The 16,969-nt window shown below is 35.4% G+C and overlaps 1 protein-coding gene across 2 annotated transcripts in view; it reads left to right on the forward strand.

Annotated features, from left to right (window-relative positions):
* The window catches only part of LOC109053918 (disintegrin and metalloproteinase domain-containing protein 9-like), a 39,751-nt gene that overhangs the window by 15,224 nt on the left and 7,558 nt on the right, over positions 1 to 16,969 (forward strand). For both annotated transcript variants that reach the window (XM_042762698.1, XM_042762697.1), the window contains exons 4-14: positions 4,905 to 4,983; positions 9,999 to 10,075; positions 10,573 to 10,795; positions 11,037 to 11,102; positions 12,915 to 12,986; positions 13,104 to 13,273; positions 14,256 to 14,337; positions 14,465 to 14,598; positions 14,701 to 14,872; positions 15,147 to 15,239; positions 15,920 to 16,115. In XM_042762698.1, the coding sequence (XP_042618632.1) occupies positions 4,905 to 4,983; positions 9,999 to 10,075; positions 10,573 to 10,795; positions 11,037 to 11,102; positions 12,915 to 12,986; positions 13,104 to 13,273; positions 14,256 to 14,337; positions 14,465 to 14,598; positions 14,701 to 14,872; positions 15,147 to 15,239; positions 15,920 to 16,115 (1,364 nt within the window). The remainder of the gene's footprint in view (positions 1 to 4,904; positions 4,984 to 9,998; positions 10,076 to 10,572; positions 10,796 to 11,036; positions 11,103 to 12,914; positions 12,987 to 13,103; positions 13,274 to 14,255; positions 14,338 to 14,464; positions 14,599 to 14,700; positions 14,873 to 15,146; positions 15,240 to 15,919; positions 16,116 to 16,969) is intronic.

Raw genomic sequence — 16,969 nt, forward strand, 5'->3', positions numbered from 1 at the left:
CAAAACAGCATCGCTCTGCTACTGCAATCAAGCAACCTGAACGCATCTCTTTTTATGATAATTTTTTTACCACCTGCTTTCTGTGGGAGCTAAAATCACAATGTAAAATCCACCAGGCATTTACAGGTGCATCTCAATAAATTAGAATGTTGTGAAAAAGTTCATTTCAGTAATTCAACTCAAATTGTGAAACTTGTGTATTAAAAAAATTCAATGCACACAGACTGAAGTAGTTTAAGTCTTTGGTTCTTTTAATTGTGATTATTGTGGCTCACATTTAACAAGAACCCACCAATTCACTATCTCAACAAATTAGAATATGGTGACATGCCAATCAGCTAATCAACTCAAAACACCTGCAAAGGTTTCCTGAGCCTTCAAAATGGTCTCTCAGTTTGGTTCACTAGGCTACACAATCATGGGGAAGACTGCTGATCTGACAGTTGTCCAGAAGACAATCATTGACACCCTTCACAAGAAGGGTAAGCCACAAACATTCATTGCCAAAGAAGCTGACTGTTCTCAGAGTGCTGTATCCAAGCATGTTAACCAAAGGTTGAGTGGAAGGAAAAAGATGCACAATCAACCGAGAGAACCACAGACTTATGAGGATTGTCAAGCAAAATCGATTCAAGAATTTGAGTGAACTTCACAAGGAATGGACTGAGGCTGGGGTCAAGGCATCAAGAGCCACCACACACAGACGTGTCAAGGAATTTGGCTACAGTTGTCGTATTCCTCTTGTTAAGCCACTCCTGTGGCGTCTTACCTGGGCTAAGGAGAAGAAGAACTGGACTGTTGCCCAGTGGTCCAAAGTCCTCTTTTCAGATGAGAGCAAGTTTTGTATTTCATTTAGAAACCAAGGTCTTAGAGTCTGGAGGAAGGAGAAGCTCACAGCCCAAGTTGCTTGAAGTCCAGTGTTAAGTTTCCACAGTCTGTGATGATTTGGGGTGCAATGTCATCTGCTGGTGTTGGTCCATTGTGTTTTTTGAAAACCAAAGTCACTGCACCCATTTACCAAGAAATTTTGGAGCACTTCATGCTTCTTTCTGCTGACCAGCTTTTTAAAGATGCTGATTTCATTTTCCAGCAGGATTTGGCACCTGCCCACACTGCCAAAAGCACAAAAGTTGGTTAAATGAGCATGGTGTTGGTGTGCTTGACTGGCCAGCAAACTCACCAGACCTGAACCCCAGAGAGAATCTGTGGGGTATTGTCAAGAGGAAAATGAGAAACAAGAGACCAAAAAATGCAGATGAGCTCAAGGCCACTGTCAAAGAAACCTGGGCTTCCATACCACTTCAGCAGTGCCACAATCTGATCACCTCCATGCCACGCTGAATTGAGGCAGTAATTAAAGCAAAAGGAGCCCCTGCCAAGTATTGAGTACATGTACAGTAAATGAACATACTTTCCAGAAGGCCAACAATTCACTAAAAATGTTTTTTTTTTATTGGTCTTATGAAGTATTCTAATTTGTTGAGATAGTGAATTGGTGTTTTTTTTATTAAATGTGAGCCAAAATCATCACAATTACAAGAACCAAAGACTTAAAGTACTTCAGTCTGTGTGCATTGAATTTATTTAATACACGAGTTTCACAATTTGAGTTGAATTAGTGAAATAAATGAACTTTTCCACGACATTCTAATTTATTGAGAAGCACCTGTAGTGCTGAAGAACAAATGATAACATGCAAAGAGGTATGTTTAGGATGAAAATAATGATTGTCACTTAATTTAAACACTTACACACATTTAACACCAAGGCTGAATTGGATTGTAGGAAGTTAGTGAATATGACGCAGGTTTTTGCACTGAAATATTTTTGCACAATATTTTTTCATAATCTTCTCTCTTTCTTAGAGCTACACACACTAATTCACTTGGCACTTCCTCTCAGCTCTCTTTCCTGCTTCTGTTTGTGACTACAGATCACAGGGTCATGGTGCTGTTGCCCTCTAATGCCTTTGGTCATGTTTTCCACATTCACTCATGCTTAGTACATGAACCTACTAAATATTTGTCTGATAGGATCATTATAAGACATTATAAAGCATCAGGAATATGCAAGATATACAAGCTTGTGTTTAAACTACAATTTAAAAGCTTGAGGTCAGTAAGAGTCTCTACAAGGCTACATTTATTTGATCAATACAGTAAAAATACAGTAAAAAAATTTTTTTTACAGTTTGATATATTTTTAAATGTGTTTTATTCCTGTGATTCAAAGCTGAATTTTCAGCATCATTACTCCAGTCTTCAGTGTCACATGATCCTTCAGAAATCATTTTGATATTCTGATTTCTGATCATTATCAATGTTGAAAACAGTTGTGCTGCTTAATATCTTTGTGGAAACCATAATACTTTTTTCAGAATTTTTGAATAGAAACCAAAATGTATTCACTTTTAAACAATTTAATGCAATTAATATTTGCAATAATATAATCTAATATAATATTAGGGCTGGGTATCAGTTGGGTTTTTTACGATACTGGTGCCAAATTGATACTTTTAAAATGTTACCGGTGCCTAAACAATGCCTTTACTGATACTTAAAAAAAATAACACAAATCAACGGTGGATGACATTAAATTATTATTTTTATTTTTTTTTTATTGAGGAATAAAAAAATTAACAATATATTAAAAATATAAAATATACATTTATATAAATATGAGTAAATACAAAACACAACAAATTTACATAACACATTCACAGTAAAACCTAAGCCACCTAACCCATCTACAATAATTTAACACTAAATAACAGAACATTATAACAGCAAAGTAGTCAGTAAACTATGGGTTTCAGTTCGGTTCTGGTGGCTTGACACATCAGAGTGAGTTTTGCGATTTTCAATTTAAAATGTGATTTTTAAAACAAATAATAGTAAAAAAAAACTCCTGTACACTGGAGAAAAACATGGATTGTCATATGTCCGTGAGAAGTATTATTTTTTCCTATTTTTACCTAAAACAGGATGGATTGGCCATTATTAAAAGCATAGTACACCCACAAATTAAAATTACCCCACGATTTACTCACCCTCAAGGCATCCTAGGTGTATATGTCTTTCTTTACCTTCTTCAGTAACGATATAAAAAATGTTTGATATAGTGCACGATATAGGCACGTGCTATGAGTGACACAGACAGCACACACAAACACGAACACATGCTGAATTGAGTGCTGTGCCTGCCTATGATGAAGAGATTGGGAATAATAATAATGAAAAAGAATATTAGTCAAATTTAAAATAAACATTTGCATTTGATTGTTGGAAGGGAGTGTCAGCAGTGGCGCACGAGATACGGTGATGATGTATGTGACGTTGTTGCATTTAAATGTTTTGCGCTGCTGCTGTGTTATGCATTCAAAATATTAGAGAAATATAGAAGCTCAATGCATATACAAAACTTTTGTTGCTAAAAGTTGCTAAATTATGTCATTGCGTTATGGCATGTTATGTAATCACAACTCAAAACTGCATAGAATACACAATGTTGTAAATTAATTTTCAGGGAAATTGCTTATGGTTTTGAATTTTTTTTGTAATGTTTGTTGAGTTTTTTTAGTATGGAAAGATTTTTTTTTTTAATAACATTAAAATATAAATAATATATTTCTTTTAAATACAGCATTGAAATATTGCACATTAACACATTTTTGAACAATTACATTTTATGTATTTTCTTATTAACTAGTAAAACTACACATTCTGAACAGTTATGTCTTTAAGCAGTGTACTGGTAGTTAGTTAGTATGCTACACAGAAAAGTCTGTAAAATAGGGTACAATGTAATGTGTTAATTTGAAGGAATTTTCTGTATTTATTTATTTATTTTACCTGAATTTCAAATTACACATTGTATTTTGTGTTTTAGGGTTATAACTTAACTGATAATGTCCTGGCAGAAAATTACCGGTACCTTTTCCATTTTAATAAATATTTTTTAACTGATCTGATCAACAAGTGCAGGTACAAACTAATAACAAGGCGTTATCGTAAATGAATTAGCCTATTATTGAACAATTGCAACTAGCGACTTAATCCACGTGATATGTGTACTGCTAGACACCTCTGATTTCCTCTTTTTGTGTAAATTAAATGGAAAATATGTGCCTTTTGATTATTTGAGAATCTTGCGATTTTAAAAAATAGAAATTTGTTGCTAGGTGCTTTTTGAAGTTGCTAATGTAGTCTGAAAAGATGCTAAATTTAGCAACAAAATTGCTAAATTGGCAAGAAAAAATTTCCTTAAGACCTATTTAATCTGCATATAAAACATAAAAAATTAGATATTTGTTTAATTTTTATTGTGTGTTTGACTGTTAAAAAAATTGTTGTTTGTCTAAATTAATTAGCTTAATTTAAAAATACAGTGGTTAAATTTAAAAAAAAAAAATTCTTTTACTTTTTGTTTTAAAAAGGTCATAAAAAATGTCAATAATTATCGATACCGAATAATATGAAACATTATATTGTTGATACATTTTTTAGCTGTATCGCCCAGCCCTAAGTAAACTGTCGTGCACGCGTTCACGAGAGAGCGACGTCCAGTGGATGACGTAGGCGTAAGCTCTGGTGAGAATATGCTAAACTCATGAGAAGCAAGATTTTGTTTACAGGAGCAAAGAAGCAAAGTTTCCTTTAAGCAACTGGCTTATATCATTGTACCGTTGGCTTATACCATTTCGGAGCACCAGAGGGCAAATATTTCAATCAACAGCTCAATGTAATATAATATAAAAAAACGTTATGACCTAAAATTGGAATGTATGTCACCAATTTTAGTGCTGTACAGATAATTTATTCCATTCTATGTACTGATAATTTGTGTATGGTGCGAGACTAAATACCTGCAACAATGAATCCTTACATTGTGTTTTTCCCCCTCAGATTGCTTTTTCCAGAGGATTTCACTGTGTACTCTTATGCCAAAGATGGCTCGCTGGTCACAGAGAGACCAGACATGATGGTAAGTCAACAAACACTCACAAAAACTGAATGAATGTTTGTGCCCAGGTTTTTTCCAGTTTTCAGAGAAGTTACATCACACCAGCACCTGGTTTCTATAAAACAAGGGAAATAATGTAAAACCAGCCAGTTTTAGCACGTCTTTAACAAGCTATGTCACCTGTCTGTCAGATGATTTTTGCTATTTTACACTTTTTTGTTTACTGAATGGCGACCCAGCATCACCCTCAGAGTGTGCTGAGGGCTTGAGGATTGGTTTTATATATATATAGATGATTTTTGCTATTTTACACTTTTTTGTTTACTGAATGGCGACCGACAGAACACACAAACATTTTAACCTTTTAGCTGCTTTCATAACTTTTTTACATTTTAACCAGCTGCTTTCATAACACAAAAACTAAACATACCACTGCATTCAGCTCATAAGCTGTATGTTATTTCCACTTTGCTAGAGGTGTTTCTGTGCACAGAATGGCACAGGTGAAGTGAGAACAGCTGCCGTGTATCATAATGTGGTGTTGTCTGCTGTTGTAATTGTTGCCCCTCAACCAACACTCACACAGCGTCTAATGCTGAGAGCAGTGGAGCAGTTCTGGGAAGAGCTGCATTACTCACACAAACTGGAATCCAATTTTACACGAGTATTAGAAGTGATAGAGGCACAAACTTCATAGAAAAAGAACGTAGAAAGAGGTGTATCTTATATACAATATATATATGTATATCAAACCGAGTGAAAATTAAAAAAAAAATTTATCAAAACTATTTTTTTTTCCTCAACTGTTTTTAGTGATTTTTAATGGATTCATGTAATCAGTTCTGCTTAAATTCAGTTTATCCCATTAACTATGAACACAAGACATTAAATGTTTCACAAGCATAAAGTGTAAAAACACTTTTTATCTTCATTTTTTATTTTAATTATGTTGTTTTAATCTGTTGTTTTAAGTTTTTTTTTATGTTATGAGATGCTCTGAAAGTTGAAAAATGACTTCATTTTAAAATTCTGGCTGATAAACTGATAACTTCAAATTTTGGAATTTTGAAGATAACCAATGACCTATCTTTCAAATTTTGGAACATAACCATTGACCGATTTAAATAAATTAACAATTAAACACTAAACACTAGAATTAATCATTTTAAATGCTGAACTTATAAAATAGCATACACAATAAAATCCAAAATTTCAGTAATTACAATTCTATTGAAAATATTCCAGTTTTAAATTAAATGCCAAAAAAACTTAGTGGCATTTCTATTATATTCCATTTAACAAAAAAAAACTTACATCCACATATTGTTTTAGATGACTGTCTTGGATCATGGCATAATTTAAATTGAATATTCTAGGATCTTGTAAAAATATATTGTCAGTGCAAGTGAAGGAAGCATTTAAATGGGTGGTTTTCTGGTTTGAGGTTAGGTTTTATCAGGGAGAAAATGCTGGGGTGTGCCATTGCCATAATGCATGATGGGAAATAGTTAAGCAAATTATTGTCATCGCACTGGTCTAAAAATAGCTTAGCTTTATTTTTTATCTGTTGTACCCTCTCTATGTAACAAAGGGACAAAACACCAGTGTACACACTCTCATACACAAAGGCAGCAAGTCTGAACAGAACAAGAAACCAAATAGTGTGATGTGAGCTAGTGTGTTATTTCTCATTTATGATGCCACAGGTGAATGCATTTCCTTTTCTTTAACATAAATAATTATAGGCCCACTGCAATTGTTTAATGTTGAACAGGTTGCTTTTCCTAGGCAGTGTAATACTGTGGCTTTGTGGCAGCAGCATCGCTCTGAATCCTCTGTTTGTCAGTTTTCTAGCTCTATCTCATCTCATGATGTAAGTTGAGTTCAACTTCAAGAGTTACAGAGCTGACAAAACCAAAAACGAACCCAACCTATTTTATAAGGCAAATCCAAGTTTATGATTAACTGTGGCTTGCTGTGGATATCACTATGTTAATAATTGCGATTTCAGGAATGACTCAGAGAACGATCATATTGTGGATTCACTCCCACACCTAAACACAGGTGTCACGTCAGAAACCTTGCTGTGTACATGTGTCCGTTGCTTCTCTTAGCAGCATGAAAAACTTTTGAAAAGTTGTTAACAGAAAGAGCAGTGCCAGTTGTATTTCATATTTAGATGAACATGATCATTTGTAATGCAATCCTGTATAAAACTGGCTTTTAAGAGGAAGAAATCTTATTTTACCCTCTTGGGATTTGCTTCAAATGTCTTGTAGTTAGATCTTTAGTAAAATGCTGATCTGAGACTGTGATTATTGCCCCGTCATGCACTTTACAGCTTTCCTCCCCATGTGGACGTCTGGTGCATAACACTAAATGGTTTAAGCAATATTAAGGCCTTCTCTTTTTTGGTCAATTTAAAAAAGTGCTTTAAGTGAAGTGTGTAATTTCTGAATTGTAGAAATAATGACTCAACATTCAAACAACTGGGTCAGTGGTTTGATTGCAGCACAGAGATACAGTGTTTCTTTCCTGTGAAATTAACCATAGAATGATTTATTTCTAAATGTCTCTGTGTATTAAACAAGGCATAAGATAAGGATTTTAAACCTTGAAAAAATAAAGGCATCACTTTAAATGAAGCAGGAAGGTGTAAATATGATTGTGCTTTCTCTCATATCTTGAAATTGTTTTAATTGTGAACATCCATTCAGATAAGTGCAGTGATCAATTTCATCTGTTTTCTATTCTATAACAGCTAGAATTTTTTTGTGCAGTAGTCTGGAGAGACCGACTGCCAACATTCAGTTTATGAGGAAGGAGCGTGAGAGTGAATTTTATACACAATAATAGTATTGTCTTTGCAATATGGTTAAAGTGTACTGCTGAATGTACTGACAAATATTAATTGTAAACTGATATATATTTAAATGTAATTTCTATTGAAACTTGCATGTTATTTATTTAAATTTGTAATGATGAAGCTTGCTTTTAAAATTCAAATCAGTAATCAAATAACACACTAAAGCTATAACCAAGTGCTTTACATGTGCTTTAGTATGTTAGTTAACACATTAAAGTATGTGTACTTCTTTAAAGCATGACAAAAGATTATTAAAACATGATTTAAAATATACTTTAAAGTAAAACTTTTAATTTGACATCATTACATAGTGCACTTAAGTGTGTTAAGAAACAGTCATGAAAGTGTACTTTAAGTACACTTAAGTGGTCTTTTATTTCATGAATATTAAATTATCTGCAAGTCATTTAAAAACTTTTTTTTTAAAGATTTAAAACACTTAGAGTGTGCATTCAATAAAGTTAATACTAGCACACTGTTTTTCACAAGGAGATATAGAGAGTTAAGGAGAGAAAGAAGAAACATCGGTTCAGAAAGCAGAGGCTCGGCTGACCCTCACTTGTGTATGATGTCCGGTGGGATTTCTACAGGATGTGTTTTCTGATTCTTATTACGTCAGACACTCACTATCAGTCAATAAAACATGCTGTATAAAAGCCTCCATCAGATCAGATGAGATGCTCCTGATTACTATCAAAAGTATATAAGGTGTAAATATAAGGTGAACTAGATTTCTTTTCTCAAATCAGCGCACAAATACAAGAGAACAGACGCCTCTGCTGTTTAACTTTAATCACTCTCATGGCATTAGGCTGGGAAACAAAGCAATGAGTATTAATGATGTAGATAACGACACCCCCACCACTGAAAGGAAGCCATGGGAATTGAGATCCTATTCCTAAAAACTAGTTAAAAATCATGACTACAGATACTGTGACTCCAGTGCCTCCAGAACAGCATGCTAAGTGTTATCATTACTAAACCTACATGTTATATTTCCTGATGATAATGTGAGCCCACTCGAAATTTCTAAATCAACTAACAGAAATTATTTTTAATACATTTAGTTAACAGTAACAACACTGGTATGCTGCTCGTGATTTGAGGTATCTTTCCTGAGTTTAGTACAAACTGACATGTACAGTAATACTTAGAATTAGGAGTTTGTTCATATTACTAATCTTAAGCATGTGCAATGTTACTAGAGATGTTTGTTTTGTAAGGGTTTATCCAGAGGTTAAACCGCTCCAGAGAACTGTGATATATATATACGTTTTTGTTAGCTTCATCAAGCCTTTCTGCTCTTGTTTTTCTGAAATAGTGATTCATTAGAGCAGCTCAATGTCTGATGACACAAACTGATTCATCCGGTCTGCTGAGTGTGTGTGTGTGTGTGTGTGTGTGTGTGTGTGTGTGTGTGTGTGTGTGTGTGTGGCCATACACACACACACACACACACACACTCAAAAACACAACCGTCACACATTGTTATACATATGTACGCATGCTAATGTGTGTGTTATGCTTTCAGAAAATGCTAATTGTTGATGACAAAATGGCTGTGAAAGCTAAAACAGTCTAAATTTAAGTGTGTAAAGCCCCTTGAAGTCCTTGTAAATCAGCTTGACACCGTATTAACAGAGCCCCTCGGCGCAGGACAAGTCTCACGTACAGTTCACATGCTTGGTTGCAGGTGGAACGATGCATGTTGCTCTTTCACATATGCTGTACAGCAGTGGTTCTCAGCCTTTTTGACTCCAAAGCCCCTCATTGTCCACAACAAAATCCCAAGATGTAATTAATTTACATGACTTTTCCAGGTCTAGAAATCAGTTTTTCAAGATTATGTAAATCCTGTTTCTTTAAAGAAAAAAAAAAAAACAGTTGTTGAGGGGTTGAATTAAAATATGAAATATTTTACATTTCATTAGTTTTTTTATAAAATTCACATAGATTTTAAATCAAGTCCCTTGTGGGCCCCCGGACCCCTGATAGAAAACCACCGCTCTACAGTAAAGCTGTCAGAGCATCTAAATAGGGTCTGGTCCCTGATAAGCATACATCTTTCAGGTTTTAATAACAACAATTATTATGGTTATTAGTCAAGGCTTTAAAATTACTTTTTTTTTGTCTTGGTGGTATTTATTGTAAGTCTCTTTCTCTCTCGCAGGGTCATTGTCATTACAGTGGTTATATAGAGGATGTGGAGGGCTCTTCTGCAGCACTCAGCCTGTGCTCTGGGTTAAGGTGAGATCACAGAAGCTTTAAATGGATAGACTGAACTGTTATATTAGAAGCGGACTGTAACACCTTTACAGCTGCAGACACACTATAGAATTTACTTTGTATTTAGCCTAAAGGTGCACAAAGTCATTCCTTAATCTTCTATCTGGTGACTTTTATTCTTTTTATCAACTGACTATCACAAACAAACAAGCAAAAACTCTACCGAATCCTTTGTGCTCTCCTTTGTGTTTTGGTGTGCAAAGTCTTTCACTGCAAATTTAATGTCAAATTTAATTGAAACGCGGGCGTTCTCAATACTCACAGTCCTTGAAAACATAGAAACTTTAGAGTATTTCAAAATTGTTATTTTAACTTGTAAAAGTCATGGAAATGTAATAAAATCTTAAATGGTCATGGAAAAGAAATCATTATCAGATTGACTCTTTAAGTTTGTAATAGGTCACCAAAGCTCTGTCATATATTTATATGTAAGTGTGTGTGATGCGTATGTACCTTAGGGGTGTTATCCACACGGAGGGCACCAGTTTCGGTATTGAACCATTGGAAGGTTCCACGAGTGATGAGCACTTGGTGTATCGCTTGGAGGATGTCAAGACAGAACCTCTCAGCTGTGGAACGCCTCACTTTCATAACCATGATGACGAAGCTTCACCAAGGCAGCCTACAGACAGACATGTCCATAACATCACATTTGGTCAAGCTGGCAGCCATCTAATCAGGGTGAGTCACTCTATCGAGACGGAACGGATTACGGAAAGCGAAGTATACCCGGGCCTTTAACAGTAATTTTATAGTAATTTAATTCTGTATTTATGTGCTTTCAGTTAGGCTGTGCTACTATAAGAGGTTTTTAATGTTAGAATTAATTTTAATAATTTCATTTGTAAAGTCATAATATTAGCAATGCTTGTGTTGGCAAACAAGGCTGAAAATAAAACTAAATGTCTGTCTGTCCAAACAGAAAAAGAGAGCAGTGCTGCACCAGACACACTATGTGGAACTGCTGCTGGTGGTGGATCATGAGAGAGTAAGTTATGTAGCTCTTGCACCAGGGACGGTTCTAGGATAAGAGGATATTCGGGGCTTAGTCCAGAGACATCCAAGCATGTGTCAGAATACACGGAACACACTTTAGAAAAAATATGTTTAAAAGTTACACTGGCTAAGTGTTTTTATTTTTTAAAAGACTCAAGTATAATTAAACACGCAGGGCTCTGTACACATATTTTTTAAGGAGCTCTTCTACATGCATTAACACTGCACTTAGACATTGCATAAATAATGTTATAAGATCAGTGTTTTAAATATAAAAAATTGGAATACAGAAATATGAAATGAAAAATAGAATTATGTGTTTAAATAGGCCTATGGAGCTAAAATTGCCTGTAGGTGGGCGGCAAGTCACTGTATAACAAATGACTCATTGAGTAATTCATTCAATCGATTCCTTCAAAACGGCTGATTCATTCAGGAGCTAATTGAAGCTGTTTTATGAATGGGTCAGTGAATCACTGACTTACCCAATTCGTTCAAAAATGTAGATCCATTCAGTGACGAAGTAAGAAACTCCCTGCGTCCCAATGTTTATATTATCCATCCTAAATATTATGTGAGATTAGAAAAGCCTAAGTGTGTCCCAAAGCATAGTATTTTGATAAGAGTATGCCAAAAGTCCCCGGATGGTCTAATATTTCAGGTAGATTTTTGAAGTGTGGATCCGTGCACACTCTAATGGCTAATATTGCCCACAATCCATTGCACTTTGACAAAGGATTCGGTTCAGAACTACAAACATGAATAAAAGCATAAAAAAAAACTGCAAACATGGCGGATGTGCGCAACCCACAGATATGTATAGGTAGATGCCTCATTCAACAGATCCAAGCATGTAGACGCATCCGTCATATTGGAAGGGTCAGCTTGACATCATTCACCATAATAATCAATGAATGTTCAAAGATGCCACAATCCTGCACAGCCGATGGTTGTAAAAACGGCTGGGATTTGAATTCCTGAAGAAACGGGATAACCATTTCATATTCATTTCAACCCGTTCATATAATCGCTCTAAATGTGTGTGTGTGTGTCCTAGGAAGACAGTGCATATAATAAGATTAAAAATCTATATTTGTTGCTTCATAATGACAGGGCTTAACAAGGCGTAACAAAAACCTAATTTGACAGATGGCTAGATCAGTATTACCTGTATATCGAGTTATACAGTAAGTTACAGATACCTGAAACAGCTGCATCTTGCCGTTTAATAGATCTAGTAAAGTACACACCAACGAACTGCCTGGCTCCAAAAGCTCTCATCTCATTGGCTGGATCGTATAGACCCTATTACTTCTTAACGATGGTTGGCCGGTTTACATGTCAGTCAGAAGTACGATCCTCATTGGGTGGATCTTGTCAGGAGTGAATGGCAACATAAGTAGACACTGTTAGATGTGCAGAGATGTGTGTTTCTAATAGAAATTATTTAAATTTGCATAAAAGCTCATTGATGATGCATACAAGGCATAGTAATAAAAACATTCGGGGCTTTACTGAAAACATTCAGGGCTTCAGCCCCCTTAGCCCACGCCTAGCGCCACCCCTGTCTTGGACCATCTTCTCTTTTCCCATTGTCTGGTGGTTATGTTGCACTCAGGGAAATGTTAATCAGTAGCTCTTAAACTTAGTGTGAGTGGAAGTGTGGAGAGATTTATTGAACGTTTGGAGATTTGTGGGATGAAAACATGTGATTGCCTCTGCCTGGGTAATTTAAGCATTGATGTGAGAATTATGTCCAGTTTCTGAAACCCTTCCTAGTTTTTCTATTTTCTCTTTTTTACAGTATAACTACAAAAAAAAGAATCAAACAGCAGTACGTGAGGAGATGGTTCAGATCGCTAACTATGTTGATAGTGTAAGTTCATGTTTTAAAATGATTGCAAAGAATGCATCCAATTATATTACTAAATGGTGATTATTAAGAGGCCTAGTGATTTCCTCTCTTGATCTCTTTGTCCTGCTTTCTCCCTAGATGTACATGGCTCTGAATATCCGTATTGTGTTGGTGGGGCTGGAGATCTGGTCTGAGCAGAACTTCATCAATACTGATGGCAGTGCTGGAGAGGTGCTGGGCCGCTTTACTCAATGGAGAGAGAAAGAGCTAGTTCACCGTCGTCGCCATGACAGTGCACAGCTCATCATGTACGAGCTTTCTCTGTTACTACCTGTATCGGATGATGGAAGTGGTTTTAAGTGTGTCAGGAGAACATTTTATTATAAAACATTCATTTGTAAAAATATCACCCAAAGGGAGCATGTAAAGAGAGAACAAGGAAAAGGACTTAATACATAGCCTTGCTGCACACCATAAATTATAAAACCATCAATAACCAATGAAACCATCAGAATATCAGATGTCTGTTTATTTACATAAACAAAATGTTAACAATTAAAACCATCAATAACCAATGAAACCATCAGAATATCAGATTATCCAGAAGTATATGATTCATACGAATGAAAATCTGTGCTACATGCTGTGTAAGTGTTAGACCTGTCACTTGCTCTTTACCTGTAAGTAGTTATTAATACAATTGACATTTTTAAAAGCAGTGCTTACATAAAAATAAATATGTTTTAATGCAAGTAGCATTAATAATTTAATTTTATTTTTAATAATTTTATTTCAAAATTTGAAATTAAAAAAGAATTATTAAAATAAAATAGTTAAAAATAGTTTTTGCAATGGTATTGAAATTGGTATCTAGAAATGTGTAATTATATTGGTATTGGTTTCCGACTACTGAAATTTTGGTACCGTGACAAGACTTATTTCTATAAGCCTGACAAAGTATGCACATCTTGCAGTTTTCAGGACTTGGTCATAACTGGAAACACTGTAACTCCAAGTGCTTTGAAAAACCTCCAGATTAAGTTTTTGCACTAGTAGCTATGTTAAGAATGTGAATCATCACCTATGAATGTGAAGTGTCCTGTAAGCACAGCTATGTCCTCAATAACCTCTAGATCTTAGTGTTCATAAATGATCTGTGCCGAAAGGGAAATTTCCTTTATATTGAACGTCAAGTAAAATCCTGTTTTCCAGACTGGTTGTATTAATTGTTCTGTGAACAATGATATGGCTGTAGAAATTGCCTGTCTGATTCTCTCTCTTTCTTCACAGAAATAAAGGATATGGTGGAACAGCAGGCATGGCTTTTGTTGGCACGGCTTGTTCCAGAAGTCATGGTGGTGGAATTAATTCGGTATGATGCCTCTGATCCACTCCTCATATGCTACAGATACTCACACACACGGTTTCAGTATCTGCTGAACAGTGACTTTGACAAGTATCTGTGTTTATGTGCGTATGTGTGTGCGTTTTCCCCTCAGTTCACCAATAATAATGTGATGTCGTTCGCCTCCATCGTGGCTCATGAGCTGGGTCACAATCTTGGGATGAACCATGATGATGGCCGAAACTGTAAATGCGATGTCACACACTGCATTATGAACTCAGGGGCAACGTGAGTGTTTTTGTTAAAAATGTCAGTATGTGGTGAGATTTTTGTAAATGTTATTCCATGAACCGTCTCTTTGTCCTTCATTTCTTTTTCTTTTTCTCTCAGTGGTTCTCATAACTTCAGCAGCTGTAGTGCTGATGACTTTGAGAAGATGATCTTGAACTCAGGTGGCCGCTGTCTGCTGAACATACCGCGGCCGGACGAGGCGTACAGCGCCCCCTTCTGCGGGAACAAGCTGGTAGACGTGGACGAAGAGTGTGACTGCGGGTCAGAGGAAGTGAGTTGGCTGATTCCAGATCAGTTTTGTGATTTGTTTAGTTATTGGATGAAGAGAGCTGATCCTGATTTCACGTTTTTTAAGATTGTGGTAGTTCTTGGCTGATTTAGTAACTTGAGCTAGTGATGGTAAAGTTTATGATGAAGACCAGAGCTGTAACAACTAATCAGTAAAATCAGTGCTAATACTAATGAATATAGTTGTAATAATAGTTTGTTACAGTCCTAATAAAGACTAAAAGATTTTCTGAAGGTTGTTTATGTGAATGTTTCAGGAGTGTGAGAAGGACCTGTGCTGTGAGCCGAAGACATGTAAGCTGAGGTCAGGTGCTCAGTGTGCGTACGGGGTCTGCTGCAAGAACTGCAGGGTAATTACAACCTTGTCTAACACTACAGCGATGCTCCAAACCCAGAGATGCAGTGTTGCCATTGTTAACTAAACCTATTAAAAATAATTTCTGGTAACTGAAATAGAGCTGAAATTAAATATAAATATTAGATTTAAAAACAAAGTTTAAAAATTAAATTAGAAATTTTGCTGCCTTGACAAATAACCTAAATAAAATGAGTTTAAGTTGAGATACAAAAATTACTAAAGTAACAAAAAAAAAACACATCTAGATATAGAAATAATAATAATAAAAAAACTAACAAAATTGCTAATATTTAAACTAAAATGAAAATTAATACTGAAAATATAAATATAAAAGCTAATTTAAAATACTGTGATAGTATATAAATAATACTAAAATAACACATTCAATCTTGTAAAGCACATGCTGCTTTATAAGATACCTCGTTCTGGCCAAATTGTAAGGCAATATTGCATGTGTCCTTTACACAGTGAGTAAAAATTTGGCTAGTTAGGTCATATATTTCTTTTCTACCAGTGCATCAAACTTTACATCTCATCGACCTGCTTACTAGGACAGAATTAATATATACATGCATACGACATCGGACAATGTATTAGTACTTTTTGCTTAGGTGGTGTAATTAAAAGCATGCACATTTTTAAAATGTAATATTTTCTCTCTCTGTCTGTCAGTTTTTGCCTGGTGGTACAGTGTGCAGAAGCAGCACTGATGAATGTGACTTGCCGGAGTACTGTAACGGCTCATCTGCCCTCTGTCAGAACGACGTCTTTAAACAGGATGGCCATCCCTGCAAACAAGGCCAGGCTTACTGCTACAACGGCCAGTGCCAGCACTACGACACCCAGTGTCAGGCCATATTCGGCACGAGTGAGTATACAATGTTGTACTTATTGGTGTGGGCGATATAAGAATTTCGAATAGTGTTTATCCAATATTGATTACTGGATAAACAATATTGTTATATTCTGCCCTGATTTAAACATCACAAACCAGGTTTCAAAATAATTATGGAACATAAAAAGACAGGAAATAGTTAGAGATAGTGACACAACTACAAATTCAAATTTGTGGACTAATATTTTACATATAGTATTTAACATTAAATTAAGTTGAAATAATAAATCAACATGAGGGACTGACTGATATCATAATCATCTGATCTGATTATATGTTTTGTTTTGTTTTATATGATATTTTTAAATATTCAGGACTTAGATAGATAGATAGATATTAAGGGGGTCATATGATGCTTTTTTTAAAGATCATTATTTTGTGTATTTGGTGTAACAGAATATGTTGACATGCTTTAATGTTCAAAAAACACATTATTTTTCAAATACTGTACATTATTGTAGGTCCTCTATGCCCCGTCTCTCTCAAACACGTCGTTTTCTACAAAGTCCCTCCTTCTGACAAACGCAGTCTGCTCTGATTGGCCAACTGACCCAGTGCATTGTGATTGGCCGATCACTGCAAGCACTCGTCGGAAATGTAATGCCCCTTTCCATAATCGCGAGCTTCATCTTTCAAAATAAATGTAAAGACAGTTAATAATGTCCTTAGTTTTACCATCAGTTCAAGTCTGAAAGAGGAACAGAGTCGCGTGACAGACACCGTGATACACAAGCCACAGACGGTCAAGACAGCTGACTCCACTGTGTGACCCTGTCTCTCTCTCTGTGTCTGTTTATATATCTCACACACACTCTCACAACGCGCAA

Source organism: Cyprinus carpio, chromosome A8, assembly GCF_018340385.1.
Source record: "Cyprinus carpio isolate SPL01 chromosome A8, ASM1834038v1, whole genome shotgun sequence".
Classification (NCBI taxonomy): Eukaryota; Metazoa; Chordata; class Actinopteri; order Cypriniformes; family Cyprinidae; genus Cyprinus; species Cyprinus carpio.